Consider the following 17,075-nt stretch of genomic DNA (forward strand, 5'->3'; position numbering starts at 1 on the left):
ACAGGTTGCCCAGAGAAGGTGTGGATGCCTCATCCCTGGAAGTGTTCAAGGCCAGGTTGGAGGGGGCTTGGAGCAAACTGGTCTAGTGGAAGGAGCCCCTGCCCATGGCAGGGGGCTTGGAACTGAATGATCTTAAACCATTGATAATTCTGCGATTCTTCAAGATTCTCCCATGGTGGGAATGTGATGCAGAACTCTGCATTGCAGAGACACTCCTGGTGACATTCCAGTGCTAATGAACAGACATATCTGAATCCCTGGGTTTTCTCTGGCTGGGCACAGTGGGTTGGGCTTCCATCTATGTGTGTGGGAATAGTCAAATGACAAGGAATCATGACCAAATAGGGGCTGCCTAGTGGTTTCTGTGGATCTCTTCTCTTACTAAGTCCTTTCTTCTCTGCAGGTCTCCAGAAATGTGGCATCAGAGTTTTGGACTTCTAGGAAAATCCTACACCCATGACAGTGAGCTGGGGATCAGACAGGGACATTTGGGGAATGTGGGATGCTCCCAAAGTAGAACAAAGAAAGGAGAAGGATAGGCAGCCTTGGAGGAAAATAGTTGGACAGGATCTTCACAGAATAAAACAAGGATGGGAACGATCAAGAGCATTTCCACAGGAAATGAGTAGGAAACACAGGCCTGGAGAAAAAGGGAACTTGAGGGGATGGGAGTCAGACATTGCTCTGTGGCAGACTCACACTAGACCCTTGTTAACACTGGTCACCTGGTCTTGGTTTCCAGGGTGACAACAGCCAAATATTTGAAGCAGCCCCAAGCACCTACTTATGTCCTTTGTGTGTGCTGATGGGCAGCTTGCATGTCTCTCTACAGCAACAGGATCCTTTTTGCTGGGGAAGTGGATCTACATGTCACTGTACTCGGTGCCTCTGTGTAGTGCTGTGGTGGATGTTGCTATCCAGGATTATGTGGCTGATGTGGCCTCAGAACTCATATACCAGAACAAGAGTCCTATCTCCACAGAAGTTCTCTTTGTCTTCCCCTTGGGTCCACAAATGTCCATATACTCCTTCCACGCCTGCAGTGAGGATGCCAATGTCGAGGCCATACTACAGGACAAGGTACCAGTGTTCAAAGACTAATGTGCAAACCACCACAGGGGTGTGGGACGAGCAGCCCATGGCCTGCCTGGTGATTGGCTTTGTCTGCATTTCCACTCAGGCCCAGCAGCTTCATGAGGCTACAGGGGGATGGGAGAACCTGGAATACCTTCAGGATCAGTCTATGTATCCAGGCGAGGTGTTTGCCTGCTTCCTGGGCACCTTGTCACCTGGCAAGGAGCTGGTTGTGACACTGCGCTATGTCCAGGAGCTATCACGGGAGCCAAATGGAGCTGCCCATTTTGTGCTGCCACACACACTGCATCCCTACACAAAACTCTATGGTGAGTGACCCCACAAGGAACCTGCCATCCCAGTCAGACACCATGCGAAAAGGCTACACGGTCCCCATGTCTTTATGAAGAGACTTGATGCAACTTTCCTTTACACTCACAGGGGACCCACACTTTCCCCCCATGCAGCCCCTCAGCAGATTCATGTATCCTTCCTTGTGCCCCAGGAGGGTATCCATAACTCCCACACACATTTCCCATAAACAGACTCATGGACCCGTCCATGTACCTCATTCATAACCCCCAACTCCCTCCATATGCCCTATATATGGATACTAAATGCTGTCTACCTACCCCTTCTGCAGGGAGAGCCTGTGCCCTGTCCAGTACCATGTTTCTCTTTGCAGACTGGAACTGTCTCAGTAGCCAGCTGCCCTACAGCCTGCTGCTCACTGCTAGCCTGCAGTCACCCCGTGGAGTGGTCAGTGTGCAAGCCAACTGCTCCCTCACCCCTCTGATCTACACTGCCCAAGACCGTAGCACTGCACAGGTTTGCTCTCCTGAGTGTCAGGATCCTCCGGGTAGCTAAGGAGTGACGTCAACACTGAGAAACAGGGGATTCACTGGGATCAGTGCCTGTGCTCCTGATCCAGTGCTGGATCTGGTCCCTCTTGTATATGACCAGGCACCTGTTCTTCAGGTCTCATTGGCTGGCAGCCCTCCAAGACACCATAATTTGGAGCTGCTTGTGTATTTTGGAGATCCCAGTGCAGTCAGTGCTGTGGTGGAGAAGGGAGACCCTGGGGCCCTTCCAGGTGAGCACAGATGGAGAGGGAAGATGAGGACAGCTCTGGCAGGAGGCATAGGGACATAGGGAGACACTGGGGATTCTGGCAAGTAAGAAATCATTGAACACTGGTTTGTGAATAAGAGGCATTCACATGGGATTATTGGGTCCTGCATTTCCAGTGTGGAATGCTGAGAACATTGTGATGAGGTATCAGATACAGCAGGATGCATTAGGGCTCATCGGTCAGCTCTCTTGGAGGCACTGGGTTGGAATATATGGGCATATATATAATTGGTGGACAGTGTAGCAGGGTATTAAATTAGCAGTATGGGGCATCACAGTCTCTGGGAGAGAGGAAGCAGAAAGCAGAAGAGAATCCGAACCAGGATGAAGAGGAGTGTCCCTATCTGGCCTTTATCTCATCTCATCTCATATCTCCTCCAGGCTCCCTACTTGGTGATCCCATGGTGTTGGTGACACTGGTACCCAGTATCCCTGAGGCAGTGCCTGGGCAGCACCAGTCTGGAGAGTTCATCTTCCTCCTGGACACCACTTTCCTTGAGCATGCACAGGTACCCTCATAGAGCAGAGACCAGGGTGGAGGAGCAGGTTGAGAGGGAGTAAGCCAGAACAGGCAGAGAGGAACAGAGATGTGATTGGGGACTGGTGGGGCCTGAAATGGTCCTGAAATATCTTGGGTGCTCAGGGCAGTTCAGGACACTGTCTTGGGTCATCCAGGGGAGTCCAGAGGCTTTAGGAGGACAAGTCTGTGGTCAAAGGTATCCATACCTGTAATGGTTTGACCCATGGCTTCCTCAGTAACCATTGTATCTAAGGAAGTTACAAGTATTCCACACGTGTCTTCCACGTAGCAGTGGGGGAGTGGTTTTTTGTTGTTGCTTCCCGGTCCTTGCCGGAGGAGCTGGAGGAAGGTGGTTGAAGTCTGGTCCCTCCGGTCCCTGGTGTTTCTCCTGTCCTGGGTGAAATTGTTTCATTCTTGTTCCCTTTCCTTGAAGTTTTTAATTGTGTTTGTTTTGATTCATTCGGTTTCTTTGGGTTGGGTTGGTGTCTTCCCTATTTTCCGCCTAATCAATCCCCTTTTCTCCCTTCCCCTCTCCCCTGGGGGGTGGGATCCTATGTATTGTGTATACAGTGTGGTTTGTAAATATTAGTAAATATAATTTATTCTTTTTATTCAGTTCAGTTTCTTTAGAGTGCATTTCTTTTCAGTTTTTTTTTTCCTTTCCTTTGCTGGGAAGGTTCTGGGGGAGGGAAGGAGGGCCAGTCCAGGGTTGGCAACAGCTAGGCCAAACCTGCGACATTATTGGAGGTTCCACCGAGATACTGACCTTGGATTGTTTTGTAAATAATTCTCTGTTTAGAGAACAGTGGCCGGGAGAACTGCCAGCTGAAGTGGTATTATCAAAAGAGTATCTTTTTGTTATAAACAAGGTTTTTGTTTGGGAACAGAGGACTCAGGCATAAGGTAAACAATAGAAAGAATGGTTTTCACCCTTTTTAGCAAATACCTGAGAGGTACCAGAGGAGGTCAGTCCAACCATGCTGGCATGGCCTGGCAGTCTCTTGTAGTGACAGGCCTCCTGCTAAGTGTCTTTCTATTCTTTTACATACTGATGGTGCTAATGCTTACTCCCACTCTGAGAGGTCTCCTAGGGACATACCTAGGTCTGCCTGATAATTGTCATCCATGTAAGGCCCTCCTGAATCTTGGCATTAAAGACTTGTTGACATGTGACATTAAAGGCCTGTTAAATTATGACATTAACGGACTATTGAGAGAGATCCCTACTGTTACAATTGGTCCCAGTTATTACCTAAATTGTATTGTGACAGCACTAGTGTTTATGAAGGTAATGAAACTGTTGTATAAGATTGGAAGAATGCTGGCACTTTGTTGCTTCCCTTGTTTTAGACCTAAGAAAGGCTATGCCTCTGGGGGACTCGCTGGAACTTTGGAAGGGGCTTTGGACAGGCCAGTCCCGGGATGGGATGGGGCTTGGTCGGATCTCGGTAAAGTGCTAGGGTGTATCTCACCCTCCGTTTATTGGAAGTTCACATCAGAACAAGTGTGTGACTCTGCTGAGGTGGCCCGCTGTTTATCAGAAGAGTGTTTTTCCTATGAGGACCCGTATACGCGAGTCTCTGCTTTGTGTTGGGGCCTGGCTAGTGCTTATCGATGTGCCATGGACTACTGTCACTGGCTTGAGGACAGGATAGAATATGGAGATATGTTGTCCGAGACCCGTGCAGTCCCCGTTCAGACTACCGAAAGCGGAGTCCAAACACAGCATGAGGTCGATGTTGTTTCTGTAGAGACCCAAACTCAAGTAGCTGAAACTAATACAGCCTCCGTCCGCTCTGTAGAATCCCAAACTCAAGCTGCAGACCCGGACATGGCTATCTCCGCTGTCCCTGCTAAAACTACCGTTGAAACTCAGACTCAAACAGAGGCCAACAAAGCCCCCGTTCACTCTGTAGAGACACAAACACAAGTTGCTGAAGCTAATACAGCCTCTGTTTGCTTGGTAGAAACCCAAACTCAGGCTTCATATCTGGACAAGGCTATTTCTGCTGTCCCCGCTACAACCACAGCTGAAACTCAGACGCAGGCTGAAGCAAATACAGTCTCTGTTTGCTCGACAGAAACCCAGACTCAGGCTGCAAATCTGGACAAGGCCATTTCTGCTGTCCCCGCTACAATGGCTGAAACCCAGACGCAAGCTGAAGTCAATACAGCTTCTATTTGCTCTGTGGAAACTCAGACTCAAGCTGTAGATCTGGAAGCGGCCATTCCTACTAAACCCACCAAGACCACAGTCGAAGCTCAAACTCAAGCCGATGCGGAAACAGTTCCTATTCGCTCTGTGGGAACTCAAACTGAAGTTACGGACCGGAAGATTATCATTGCCCCCATAAAGAAGAAAACAACAAGGACAAAGGAGACTACAAAACTCATAGAGCCACCTCCGCAATTGGAACGAGAAGAAGAAGAAGAGGAACAAGAAGAAGAAGAAAAAGAAGAAGAAGAAGAAGCAGACGAAGAAGCAGCTGCGAGAGAGGAAGAAACTGCTGTGACGATGAAAGGAGCGACGGCACGAGAGGAAAGACTAGTCACAGTAGAAGAGGGAGCAGCCGTCAGAGAGGGAGGAGTGGTCACAAGGGATGGGGCACACCTAAAGGGACTGGGGGCACGTCCAAAAGAGACCAGAGGCATGCCTGGAGAAAGGAAAGGGACAGTGCGAGCATCCTGGGATAGAATAACATTCGACGATTGGTGCTCTGACTACATACGCAAGTACCCAGTGGAGGAAAAGAGGAGGTCAACGCGCTTCCGTCAGCCTGAGGAAGGACCGTTTCAGCCTCTCCAAAGGCAACCCTCCTTTGGAGGTATGATTCCACCTCCCCAAACTAGACCTACATTTGAGGGAATAGATGACCAGGGAAGGCCCTTACCCCGGCCTTCCAAGGACTATGTGCTACCTCCATTCATCAGACCTGATGAACAACGCAGGAGCTCCCTTTCACGGGGTGCACGAGCTAGGAGTCTTTCCCCACGGCTCGAACAAAGTAGAAGTCTCTCTCCACAGTGTGGGCGACGTAGGAGCCCATCCTCCCGGAGTGAACACCATAGAAGCTCGTCCTCGTGGCGCGAACAATCCCCATCTTCGCGTGAGAGGGTCAGAAAGGAAGTGAGAGAGGTTCCATGAAGGAGTGGAAGAGTAAAAACACAGGTAGAAAGAATAGTACGTGGGAGAGATGGACAGGAAATAATGAGGGAAAGTGAAATTATACGATCATTGACCCCAAAGGAGATTCGAGATATACAAAGGGATTACAGTCGGTGGCCCGATGAACGCATCCTCACCTGGCTGGTGCGATGTTGGGACCAGGGGGCCAGTAGTCATGTGCCGGAAGGTCATGAAGCACAACAATTGGGATCTCTTGCCCGAGACCGTGAAATAGAACAGGAAATGGGACAGGGGGAGATGGCATCCAGTCTCTGGACCCGAATCCTCCGTGCCGTGAGGGCAAGATACCCATTTAAAGAGTATTTGGTGAGTGCTCCAAGAGAGTGGAATACTGCAGAAGAAGGCATCCAGTATCTGCGGGAACTGGCCATGCTGGAGATTATATACTCCGATCCAAATTACTATGACATCTTGGTCCCAGAGAAGATGCCATGCACACAGCCGATGCGGGATAAGGTGATGAATGGGGCCCCTAAGTCTTATATGCCGTGTCTGATATCTGCATACCCTCTAAGTATGGACAAGAATGAGATACACGTTGACAGAATGTGTCACTGGATACGGAGAATATCAGAAACCATGAGGGTCCCCTCTAACTACCAGCATTCTTCCCTCTACAGTGGGGAAAGGGTAGGGAGGAATGCTAGACGCTCTGTGTATGAAGAAGAACCTAGAGGCAAAGGTTCTAGAGGTCGCAAAGAAAGGTCTCGTTCTCATTCTCGTTCAAGTTCCCATTCCCATTCTCGGTCCCGTTCCCGTTCTCGGTCACCTCATGCAGCATGAGGGAGAACTAGAGGCCACCAGAGGAATACTAGACGCTCTGTGTATGAAGAAGAACCTAGACACAGACGTTCTAGAGGTCGCAAAGAAAGGTCTCATTCTTATTCTCGTTCCAGTTCTCGTTCTCGTTCCCGTTCCCGTTCTCGGTCATCTCATGCAGCACGAGAAAAAACTGGAAGCCCCAGGAGTAAGACACAAAGTGAGCGTGGTTTCTTGTGGGCCTTTCTGCGCGAACTAGGGGAAAACATGAAAAAATGGCACGGTGAACCCGCCTCTAAACTTAAAGCCCGAGTGCAAGAATTAAAACGGAAAGTAGCTGGCAAGAAAGCTGTCAACATAGTTGAAGCAAAGACCCCAGAAAAGAAACATCAATCTCCGAGACGCAAAAGAAACAACTCCCCCCATGCTGATGAAGGAGCCTCTGACAGAGCATCACACACGTCAGATGGAGAATGCTCCGACCAGGAACAACAATAGAGGGGCCCTGCCTCCTGCCAGGAGGAGGAGAGGGACGAGGATGATAATCGGGTTTACTGGGCTGTGTGGGTTCGATGGCCTGGCACATCGGATCCTCAGAAATACCGAGCTTTGGTAGATACTGGTGCCCAATGTACATTAATGCCATCAGAACATGAGAGTACAGAGACTGTGTCTATTTCTGGAGTAACCAGAGGGTCTCAGGACCTGTCAGTGGTAGAGGCTGACATGAGCCTAACAGGAGACCAATGGGAAAAGCATTCCATTGTGACAGGACCAGAAGCCCCTAGCATCCTTGGTATGGACTATTTAAAAAGAGGACACTTTAAGGACCCGAAGGGGTACCGGTGGGTTTTTGGTGTAGCCACAGTGATTGAAGGAGAGTCCAAACAGTTGTCTACTCTCCCTGGTCTCTCAGAAGACCCTTCTGCTGTGGGATTACTCCGAGTCAATGATCAAGAAGTACCGATGGCCACTGCAACTGTACATAGGCGACAGTATCGTACAAACCGAGATGCTGTGATTCCCATCCATAAAATGATCAGGAAGCTGGAGAGCCAAGGGGTGGTCAGCAGAACACACTCACCCTTCAACAGCCCTATCTGGCCTGTACGTAAATCAGATGGAGAATGGAGACTGACTGTGGACTATCGTGGCTTGAATGAAGTTACGCCACCGTTGAGTGCTGCTGTGCCAGATATGTTGGAGCTCCAGTATGAGCTGGAGTCCAAAGCAGCAAAGTGGTATGCCACTATTGACATTGCTAATGCATTCTTCTCCATTCCTCAGGCTCCAGAGTGCAGGCCACAGTTTGCTTTCACCTGGAGGGGTGTGCAGTACACCTGGAACCGATTGCCCCAGGGGTGGAAACACAGTCCAACCATTTGTCATGGGCTGATCCAGGCCACATTGGAGAAGGGTGAGGCCCCAGAACACATCCAATATATTGATGATGTCATTGTATGGAGAGACACAGCAGAAGAAGTCTTTGAAAAAGGATGAAAGATTATTCAGATTCTCCTCAAAGCTGGTTTTGCCATCAAAAAGAGCAAGGTCAAGGGACCTGCCAGAGAGATTCAGTTCCTTGGAGTGAAATGACAAGATGGACGTCGCCAGATTCCAACCGACGTCATCAATAAGATTGTAGCAATGGCTCCACCGACTAACAAGAAAGAGACCCAAGCGTTTCTGGGAGCCATAGGCTTCTGGCGAATGCACATCCCAGAGTACAGCCAGATCGTGAGCCCTCTCTATTTTGTGACCCGTAAAAAGAACATTTTCCAATGGGGTCCTGAACAACAACAGGCTTTCAAGCAGATCAAGCAAGAAATCGCACATGCCGTGGCTCTTGGACCAGTCAGGACGGGACCAGATGTGAAGAACGTACTTTATTCCACAGCTGGAGATAAAGGTCCCTCCTGGAGCCTCTGGCAAAAGGTGCCTGGTGAGACACGAGGGTGACCACTTGGTTTCTGGAGCCGAAGCTACAAAAGCTCTGAGGCCAATTACACCCCTATGGAGAAGGAAATCCTAGCGGCATATGAAGGCATACGAGCAGCCTCAGAGGTAATTGGTACTGAAGCCCAGCTTTTCCTGGCACCTCGACTACCAGTGTTAAGCTGGATGTTCAAAGGAAAAGTGCCCCCTACACACCATGCTACCGATGCCACGTGGAGCAAGTGGATTGCTTTGATTACACAATGTGTTCGAATTGGGAGCTCGAATCGCCCTGGAATTCTAGAAATTATAACCAATTGGCCTGAAGGTGGGAACTTCAGTCTGGCAGATGAAGAAGAGGAAGAGTCAGTGAGTCGAGCTGAAGAAGCTCCACCATATAATCAGCTGCCAGATGAAGAAACACGCTATGCCCTTTTCACTGATGGTCCTTGCCGTATCGTAGGGAGGAGCCGAAAGTGGAAAGCAGCTGTGTGGAATCCCACCCAGCAGGTGGCAGAAGCCACTGAGGGGAAAGGCGAATCGAGTCAGTTCGCAGAACTCAAAGCTGTCCAATTAGCCCTAGACATTGCAGAAAGAGAAGGATGGCCAAGGCTCTACTTGTACACCGACTCATGGATGATAACAAATGCTCTCTGGGGATGGCTAGACCGGTGGAAGAAGATGAATTGGAGGCGTAGAGGGAAGCCCATCTGGGCTGCAGATCTGTGCCAAAACATTGCTGCCAGAGTAAAGAAACTGAACGTGAGAGTCCGCCATGTAGATGCCCATGTGCCCAAAGGTCGAGCTAATGAGGAACAAGATAATAACAGACAGGCAGACCGAGCTGCACAGATTGAAGTGTCACAAGTAGACCTCGATTGGCAGCAAAAGGGAGAATTGTTCCTAGCTCGATGGGCCCATGATGCTTCAGGCCATCAGGGCAGAGATGCAACCTATAAATGGGCACGAGACCGAGGGTTGGATTTAACCATGGACACTATTTCCCAGGTTATCCGCGATTGTGAAACCTGTGCTGCCATTAATCAGGCAAAAAGGTTGAAGCCCCTTTGGTATGGTGGACGCTGGGACAAGTATAAATACGGAGAGGCCTGGCAGGTTGACTACATCACATTGCCACAGACTAGCCAAGGTAAGCGCTATGTGCTTACCATGGTAGAAGCGACCACTGGATGGTTAGAGACATATTCAGTACCACATGCAACGGCCCGGAACACTATCTTGGGCCTTGAAAAACAGGTCTTGTGGAGGCATGGCACTCCAGATCGCATTTAGTCAGATAATGAGACTCATTTCAAGAACAATCTAGTGGCCACTTGGGCACAGGAGCATGGCATTGAATGGGTATATCATATTCCATATCATGCACCTGCTGCTGGAAATGTTGAAAGGTGCAATGGACTATTAAAAACAACTCTGAAGGCACTAGGTGGAGGAACCTTCAAGAACTGGGATAAGCATTTAGCCAAGGCCACCTGGTTGGTTAACACCAGAGGCTCTGTCAATCGAGCTGGTCCTGCCCAAGCAGAATCCCTCCACACAGTAGATGGAGACAAAGTTCCAGCGATTCACTTGAGAGGCATGTTAGGGAAATCTGTCTGGATTACCCCTCCCTCGGGCCAAGACAAACCCATTCGTGGGATTGTTTTAGCCCAAGGATCCGGAAACACCTGGTGGGTAATGAGGAAAAATGGTAAGATCCAGTGTGTGCCCCAAGGCAATCTAGCCTTGGGGAAGAACTAATGATGTGCTTTGAGTTGTGTTTTGCAGGAAACCAGACACATGATGAGAAAAACCCAAACAAAGCCGGTACTGGTATCCCATGATGTCCAACAATAAGGCAGCCCTAAACTGTGAACTAGGCCTCAACTTGGAACTGTGACTCTAACCAAAAGGCAATGGACTAAAACTGAACTGATGCTGGTGTTGATCCTTGATGACAAGACATCTGCCTTGAAGGACCGCATATGGACTATATATATATATGTGTGTGTGGGATATAAGCAAATGCAATAATACAAAGATTGCGTGGAAAGACCAGTGTGGAATAAGAGGTGGAGAATGTAATGGTTTGACCCATGGCTTCCTCAGTAACCATTGTATCTAAGGAAGTTACAAGTATTCCACACGTGTCTTCCACGTAGCAGTGGGGGAGTGGTTTTTTGTTGTTGCTTCCCGGTCCTTGCCGGAGGAGCTGGAGGAAGGTGGTTGAAGTCTGGTCCCTCCGGTCCCTGGTGTTTCTCCTGTCCTGGGTGAAATTGTTTCATTCTTGTTCCCTTTCCTTGAAGTTTTTAATTGTGTTTGTTTTGATTCATTCGGTTTCTTTGGGTTGGGTTAGTGTCTTCCCTATTTTCCGCCTAATCAATCCCCTTTTCTCCCTTCCCCTCTCCCCTGGGGGGTGGGATCCTATGTATTGTGTATACAGTGTGGTTTGTAAATATTAGTAAATATAATTTATTCTTTTTATTCAGTTCAGTTTCTTTAGAGTGCATTTCTTTTCAGTTTTTTTTTCCTTTCCTTTGCTGGGAAGGTTCTGGGGGAGGGAAGGAGGGCCAGTCCAGAGTTGGCAACAGCTAGGCCAAACCTGCGACATTACCCCTGACAAGTGCCTCCCAAGACCTGCCTACTGTGTCTTTTCATAGGACTCTCTGCTCTTCCTCCTCAAAAGCCTGCCTCTGGGCTGCTACTTCAACATCTACTGCTATGAAGCAGCATCTGTGGGCATCTACCCATGAGCAAACATGGGGTGGGCTGGCTGCTATGGGGCTGAAAAGGGTGCTTGTGGGTATGGTTGGATACTGTGGGGCATGGCTTGGTACTGTGGTACTGGAATGGGCACTGAGGCAGAGTTAGATGTTGGAGGACAGGTGTACATGCTCTGAATTCAGCTGGTGGATATGGAGCAAGGGCAGATGCTGGAGGGCCTGACTGACTACTTAATAGGGCAAGGCTGGATTCTGGGATGTGATCTTGGCTTTATGGGACAGCATGTCGTGGGTTCTATTGAGCAGTCTTGGAGGAACTATGAAACAATGTCTCTTCAGGAATTAGTATGGAGCAGGGACTTGTAGAGAAATATGGGGCATAGCTGTGGGATGTGCTATGGAATAAAGTTTCAGGGAGCACTAGGGATGGCATGGAGCTCCAAACATGCTGTACTCTCTGCAGGCAAAGTGTTGCATATACTCAGGACAACCTGACCAAGGCCATGCGATGCATCGCCTCCAGAGAGACCAGTCTGGGTGACAACAACCTGCTTGGAACCCTCCGCTCAGCCTACAGTACCCCTCGGCCCCGTGGGCATGCACGCCAGGTCTGGGTCAGGGGCGTGAAGGGGTGGAGGGGCAGGTGTCCTGGGGAGAGAGAGGACACAGGAGTGTGGGTGTGTGCTGGTTTAAAGGTGAACCAGCAGGGGAAATGAACTCACCACGAGAGAGATTATAAGTCAGACCTAAAATTTAATAATAATATTACAATAACAACACTGACACACAAGGGAAATTGCTTTCAACTCACAAAACCCCAGCAGTATAACCCAGTGTCCTGGGGCACAAACCCAAGGGGGTTTGTTTGCCCTTGTGCTGAGACCCCCCTGTGGTTTCCCCAAGTCCAGAGGAAAAGGAAAAAAAAAACCTGTTGGTGCAGGCGAGGGCTGTGGTCTGGGCGAGAGCGGGGATCTCCTCCTGTCAAGGTTCTGCTGCTCCTCTGGATCCGACGAGAAGTTCCCGAGGTCTTCTTACCCACCACTTATGTACCCTCAGGGAGCACCCAGTCCCTCCCCCTGGGCGGGGACTCACACAATGGGTGATTAACTCTGGGAGCCAGGGGGTGTTGAACTGTTGATGGCCCATTAGCAGCTCCGCCCCCTCAGGCTGGCTGTGAAGGTGATAATGGCTCCCTGGGCAGCTGCTGCTAATGGCCCATTGACCTTGGGGAATGAATAGAGGGGGTAGAATACACAGCTTTGATCACCCCCACACAGGGTTAGCTGGTCCCTCCTGCTGAACTAGGACAGGGTGAAAGAAGACACCCAAGGTATGTGTCACAAAGAGAACCAGAAGGATACTGGTCTGTGAAAGGAATGTGAAAGGCAATGGAGAAGTGGGTCTCTAACTTTGGAGGTTTCTGTCCCTCAGTGAATAACTCTCTCTGGGGTAGTTTTTCTATAGAGTGTCTGTGTCCTTGGCTCATCTCTTCAATTCAAGGGCCTGCTTTCCCCATTTTGGGGTCCCTGTGGAGGACTCCCCTACTCATGTGCCCTGTCTCTCAGCTCTTCATCTTCATGACTGGGCTACCCCCTGACAAGGAGGCTATTGCAGCTGAAGTCTGTCATCACCGCAACAGCCACCGGTAATGGGGATTCTCTGTCTTGAGTCCTACAGTTGCCCTTTGGTTGTCCAGTCATTTCTACCCCTGATGAGGGCCATGGTACATCAGTGCCTGTTCCAATCCTTGGGCTCATTCAGAGTCCCAAAGACCCTTCTCAGTCAACTCAGGTCTCCAGTGCCAAGTCCCCATTTGCTTACTACTCTCACAACTAAGGCATCTGTCCCAGAGTGAGCAGGGAGACTGAGGCACAGAGCTTATATACCCCAACATGCTTCCAAGATCCAATGTGCTGCAGCCCTATGAGTTTGATACCAGTTTCATCCCAAGCCTCAGCTTTCCTCTGCCACCTCCCTGCCTAACCCCAGCTCCAACCCAGTCCCTCACTCCCTGCTCTTCTTCCTGCTCCTTTGTTCTGCACCTCAACTTTCTTCCCCCAGTTTTAACTCCAGTCTGTCTATCCCAGCATACTTGCGCCCACCTCTGGCTCTCACTTTTGACATCTTTCTCTACTTTCACCATAGGTGTTTCTCCTTCTGCTTCTCTGAGGACAGCGCTGCCCTGGCTACAGCTCTGGCCTGGGAGACAGGGGGTGAAGCTACCTACGTCTCCTCCAACAACAGTATGACAAATGTGGTAGGAATGCAGGAGCCCTGGCAGGTTCCCCTCTATTCCACAGACATGCTGACTTCCAACCAGCCCAGCACCTAAACTGCCCATACACAGCAATCAAGACCCAGCTGCCCCAGGAACCCAGGCATGCAGACTGCCCCTGACTGTACCCCATAAACAACCCAGTAGTCTGGGCTCCTGCAACACTATAATCCACAGACCAGGAATCCAGCTGGTACAGGCTACTCCATGCATTCTGCTGTTCCCAGGGAACCCTGACACTGGGAGTCAAATTGGTGCAAACTATTGTGCCTTGCCCTCTGTCCTCAGGTGCTGCAGTGCCTGAAGCAGGCCCTCAAGCCAGCAGTTGAAGTAGTCTCTCTGAGCTGGACCCTGCCACATGGCCTGGAGGTTGACATACTGGGGGGCACTCCTCAGTCCATCTTTCAGGATCAACACAGACTTCTCTATGCCCAGATCCATGGACAAGTACAGGTGAGAACTGGGACTACAGTCGCTCCCAGCTATCTCACAGTGGTCTCCCAGTAACTACCAGTAATCTTTTAGTAATTTTTTTATATCCCCTAATAACCATCTTATGTCTCCAATTAACTCCAGTATCTTCCCATGTGTTCCCAAGATACAACAGTGGCCAAGGGGGTCATGACCTTGCGATGTAGCCTGGACAGCCAGGATGTCACTTCACGATTGAATTCCCACTGTGCTCACAGGGAGATGGACGGTGAGAGCCTGTCTCAAGAGAAAATGCATCCCTCTCATTTCTAACATGCATTCCAGCTGAGATGGGGCACAGATAACTTGTGCATTCCCACCTTCCACACACCATCCCAAACCTTCAGAGAATGCAGGTGTCCAAACATGCCCTCCTTCCCTGCTTTGACCTCACAGGGATAGAACCCAGGCACCTGGGCATCACTTCCCTCCACAGAAACAAGGACCCAGGCATCCAGATTTTCCCTCTGTCCATCCTCAGCCCTGAGAAGAGAGAACCCATGTGTCCAGGCTCTCTCTCTTTCCTCAGCACAGAGATGATTCAGGTGTTCAGGTCTCATCCCATTCTGTCCCCAGGATGGCTGGGCATCGTCTGGCTGCAAGGTTCTTGCTGCAGAGGTTGTTGCCTGAGGCTTCAAGTGGGTCAGTGGATGAACCTAGGAATCGTGCAGTTGAGATCAGCCTCACTTCAGGGATCATCTGTCCCTTTACCAGCTATGTGGGTGTTCGTACATCACAGAGGGTGAGGTACCAAGGTAAGGAAAGACACCAGCAGAAAAAAGCTGGTGGGGCAGCTCCATGAGATGTCCTCAGCCACAGAACACTCCCAGGTTCCTGGGGCAGGCCCCATCACCATCAGATGCATCTTTCACATGTGATTAATTCAGTCCCTTCTTCTGTTTGCCCTCAAAGGACCTCTGGCACTGTTGGCATCCTGCCAGTCACACATCCCCTGCCAGATTGTTGAGCTTCGTGGCTCAAGTAAGGCCTCTTCCTGCTATCCTCTGACCATCTGGGTCCCACCTGGCTGGCTGACAGCAGTGCGTGAGTCATGGCGGGCCCTTTGTCGACTCACCTGCAACATTGCTGTCCTGCCTCCATGGGGAGCTTGCTCAAAAGGTATGGGGCAGCCACCCAGATGGGAGATGTAGTGATAATCTGATGTCTTGCAGAAGGGTTATGGTGCCATGTCTTGCTTATGGTGTTGAAATCCATGAATTTTGCCTTTGTCTTCCCTTAATTACCCTCATATTTGAAAGTCCTTCAGTAAATATGAGGACACCCAGGGAGGGGACAGGGATGGTACTGAATCATAAATGCATGTTTGAATAAAATGTGTTGGGGTGTATCAAGAGAGGTAGTTATTGTGACATAGCTGGGCAGGAAGGCAAGGAGAAGAGGCAGTGGTCAAGGCTGGGGATGAGATAGGGATGTCCAGAAAGGACTGTGCATGAGACTGCTTTAGGAACATGTAGGAGGGTAGCAGGAAGATGCCCAAAGAAGAGCAGAACTAATGTTGGGGCATTGCACAGGGGAGTAGAGAGAGGTCAACTTCCTGTGATTTTCCCAATTCTCATTTTCACAGCTCCCCCCCCCCCTCCAGCATATGAACCACTACCACCAAGTATTTCTTCTCTCAAGTATGTGGATCCCACAGCATTTGTGTTGTGCTCTCCAATTTTTGTGCCATGGTCCACTGAAGCCATTGCTGAGTGCCAGAAGCTGGTAGCATTGCAGGGTGAAGATGGCTCCTGGGCCCTCAGCTCAGGCTTGGCCTCTGTGCTGGAGGTCGATGAAGCTGAAATCAAGAGAAAGATGCCTGGTGAGGTAACAGGGAATTCTCTTATGTTGACAGTGGGACAGTGGGACAGTTGCCAAGAGTGGCATCACAAGGATAGGCTAGGGGAATTAAGGGATCAGGAACCAGAAGCCACAAAGGATGAGAGGAAGCAGTGAGAGAAGAGGCAAGATAGTGAGCAGTGCATGCCAGTTCATTGTTTTCCTGCAGGTCATGGAACCGAGCATTTGGGTCACAGTGCTGGCTGTGACCTGGCTTCACAGACCTGACAAATGTTACCAAGACTGCTGTAGACTCCTGGAGACCAAGGCCGTGACCTGGCTGTGCAGTCAAGCTGGTGGTGAGTCTTGAGCATTCTTTTCTTGCTGACTCCCTTCTTTCTCAAGTGGGACCTGCCTCCCTCCTTTGCAGGGCAAAGATTTCCTGGGGGCAGGTGAAGAAGTCCTGTGTCCCCTTTCTCCTTTTATCTGTGGAGTCTTCCACCCTGTCTGACCCATCTAGAGCCTCTGTCTCTCCCTGACTGCAGTGTCCCAGCTGGACAAGTGCCTGGAGGCAGCCGACAACCTCCTTGGGAGCAGCATGAAGCCAGATATCTTCAGGCTCTGAGTTCACACATGCCTTGAAACAGACCAACAGCAACTGCAGAGCTAACAATGGCCAGAAAGCATAACCCAAATTCACATGCTGTGCTGCAATGACATTGGTGCTACCAGCTGGGGTCTTACATTACAAATTCTCACTACACTTATGTTATACTACTTGGGCTGAACCTTTATCATGCTGAACTCCTCAAGAGAAAAGCTCCAGTTCAGCTCCTCCAGAGTGTTTAGTTTGGGTGGAGGTGAGAGTGGGAAGGAAGCATCACATTCCCAAATGCCTCTCCTTCCCAAATAAGACTTTGGCAAAATGCCTACTGGCCCCCACAAAGGTTGTGCTTAGGGATATGGTTGGACCTAGTTGTGGACCAGGCTGTGCTAGTTTAACAATTGGACTCAATGATCTTAAGGGTCTTGTCCAAACTAAATTATTCTATGAATCTATGGTTTCTTTTTTGACAAGAGAGTGCTTTGCAGAGGCTCACAATGAAGTACTGGTGATACACCTCTGTTGCTGACCTCTTTGCTTTACCCCAAAAGTCCAGGTTGTGTTAGGAACCCCCATATCTTTGCTTTGCCATGTAAACCAATCATTTTGGAAGAAAA

General features: G+C 49.8%; 1 protein-coding gene across 1 annotated transcript; it reads left to right on the plus strand.

The window, feature by feature from the left end:
* The first annotated feature begins 413 nt into the window (after positions 1-413).
* On the plus strand, positions 414-16,479 carry LOC139682881 (von Willebrand factor A domain-containing protein 5A-like). The gene is given in 18 exon segments (XM_071577526.1): positions 414-462; positions 833-1,080; positions 1,181-1,403; positions 1,760-1,902; positions 2,053-2,167; positions 2,587-2,714; positions 11,267-11,370; positions 11,793-11,937; positions 12,895-12,974; positions 13,475-13,586; positions 13,893-14,051; positions 14,181-14,262; positions 14,265-14,304; positions 14,652-14,830; positions 14,988-15,194; positions 15,679-15,902; positions 16,084-16,210; positions 16,400-16,479. Coding segments are annotated over 18 exon segments (2,445 nt in total).
* The last annotated feature ends 596 nt before the right edge of the window (positions 16,480-17,075 follow it).

The sequence above is a fragment of the Pithys albifrons genome, chromosome 25, assembly GCF_047495875.1.
Source record: "Pithys albifrons albifrons isolate INPA30051 chromosome 25, PitAlb_v1, whole genome shotgun sequence".
In the NCBI taxonomy this organism is placed as follows: domain Eukaryota; kingdom Metazoa; phylum Chordata; class Aves; order Passeriformes; family Thamnophilidae; genus Pithys; species Pithys albifrons.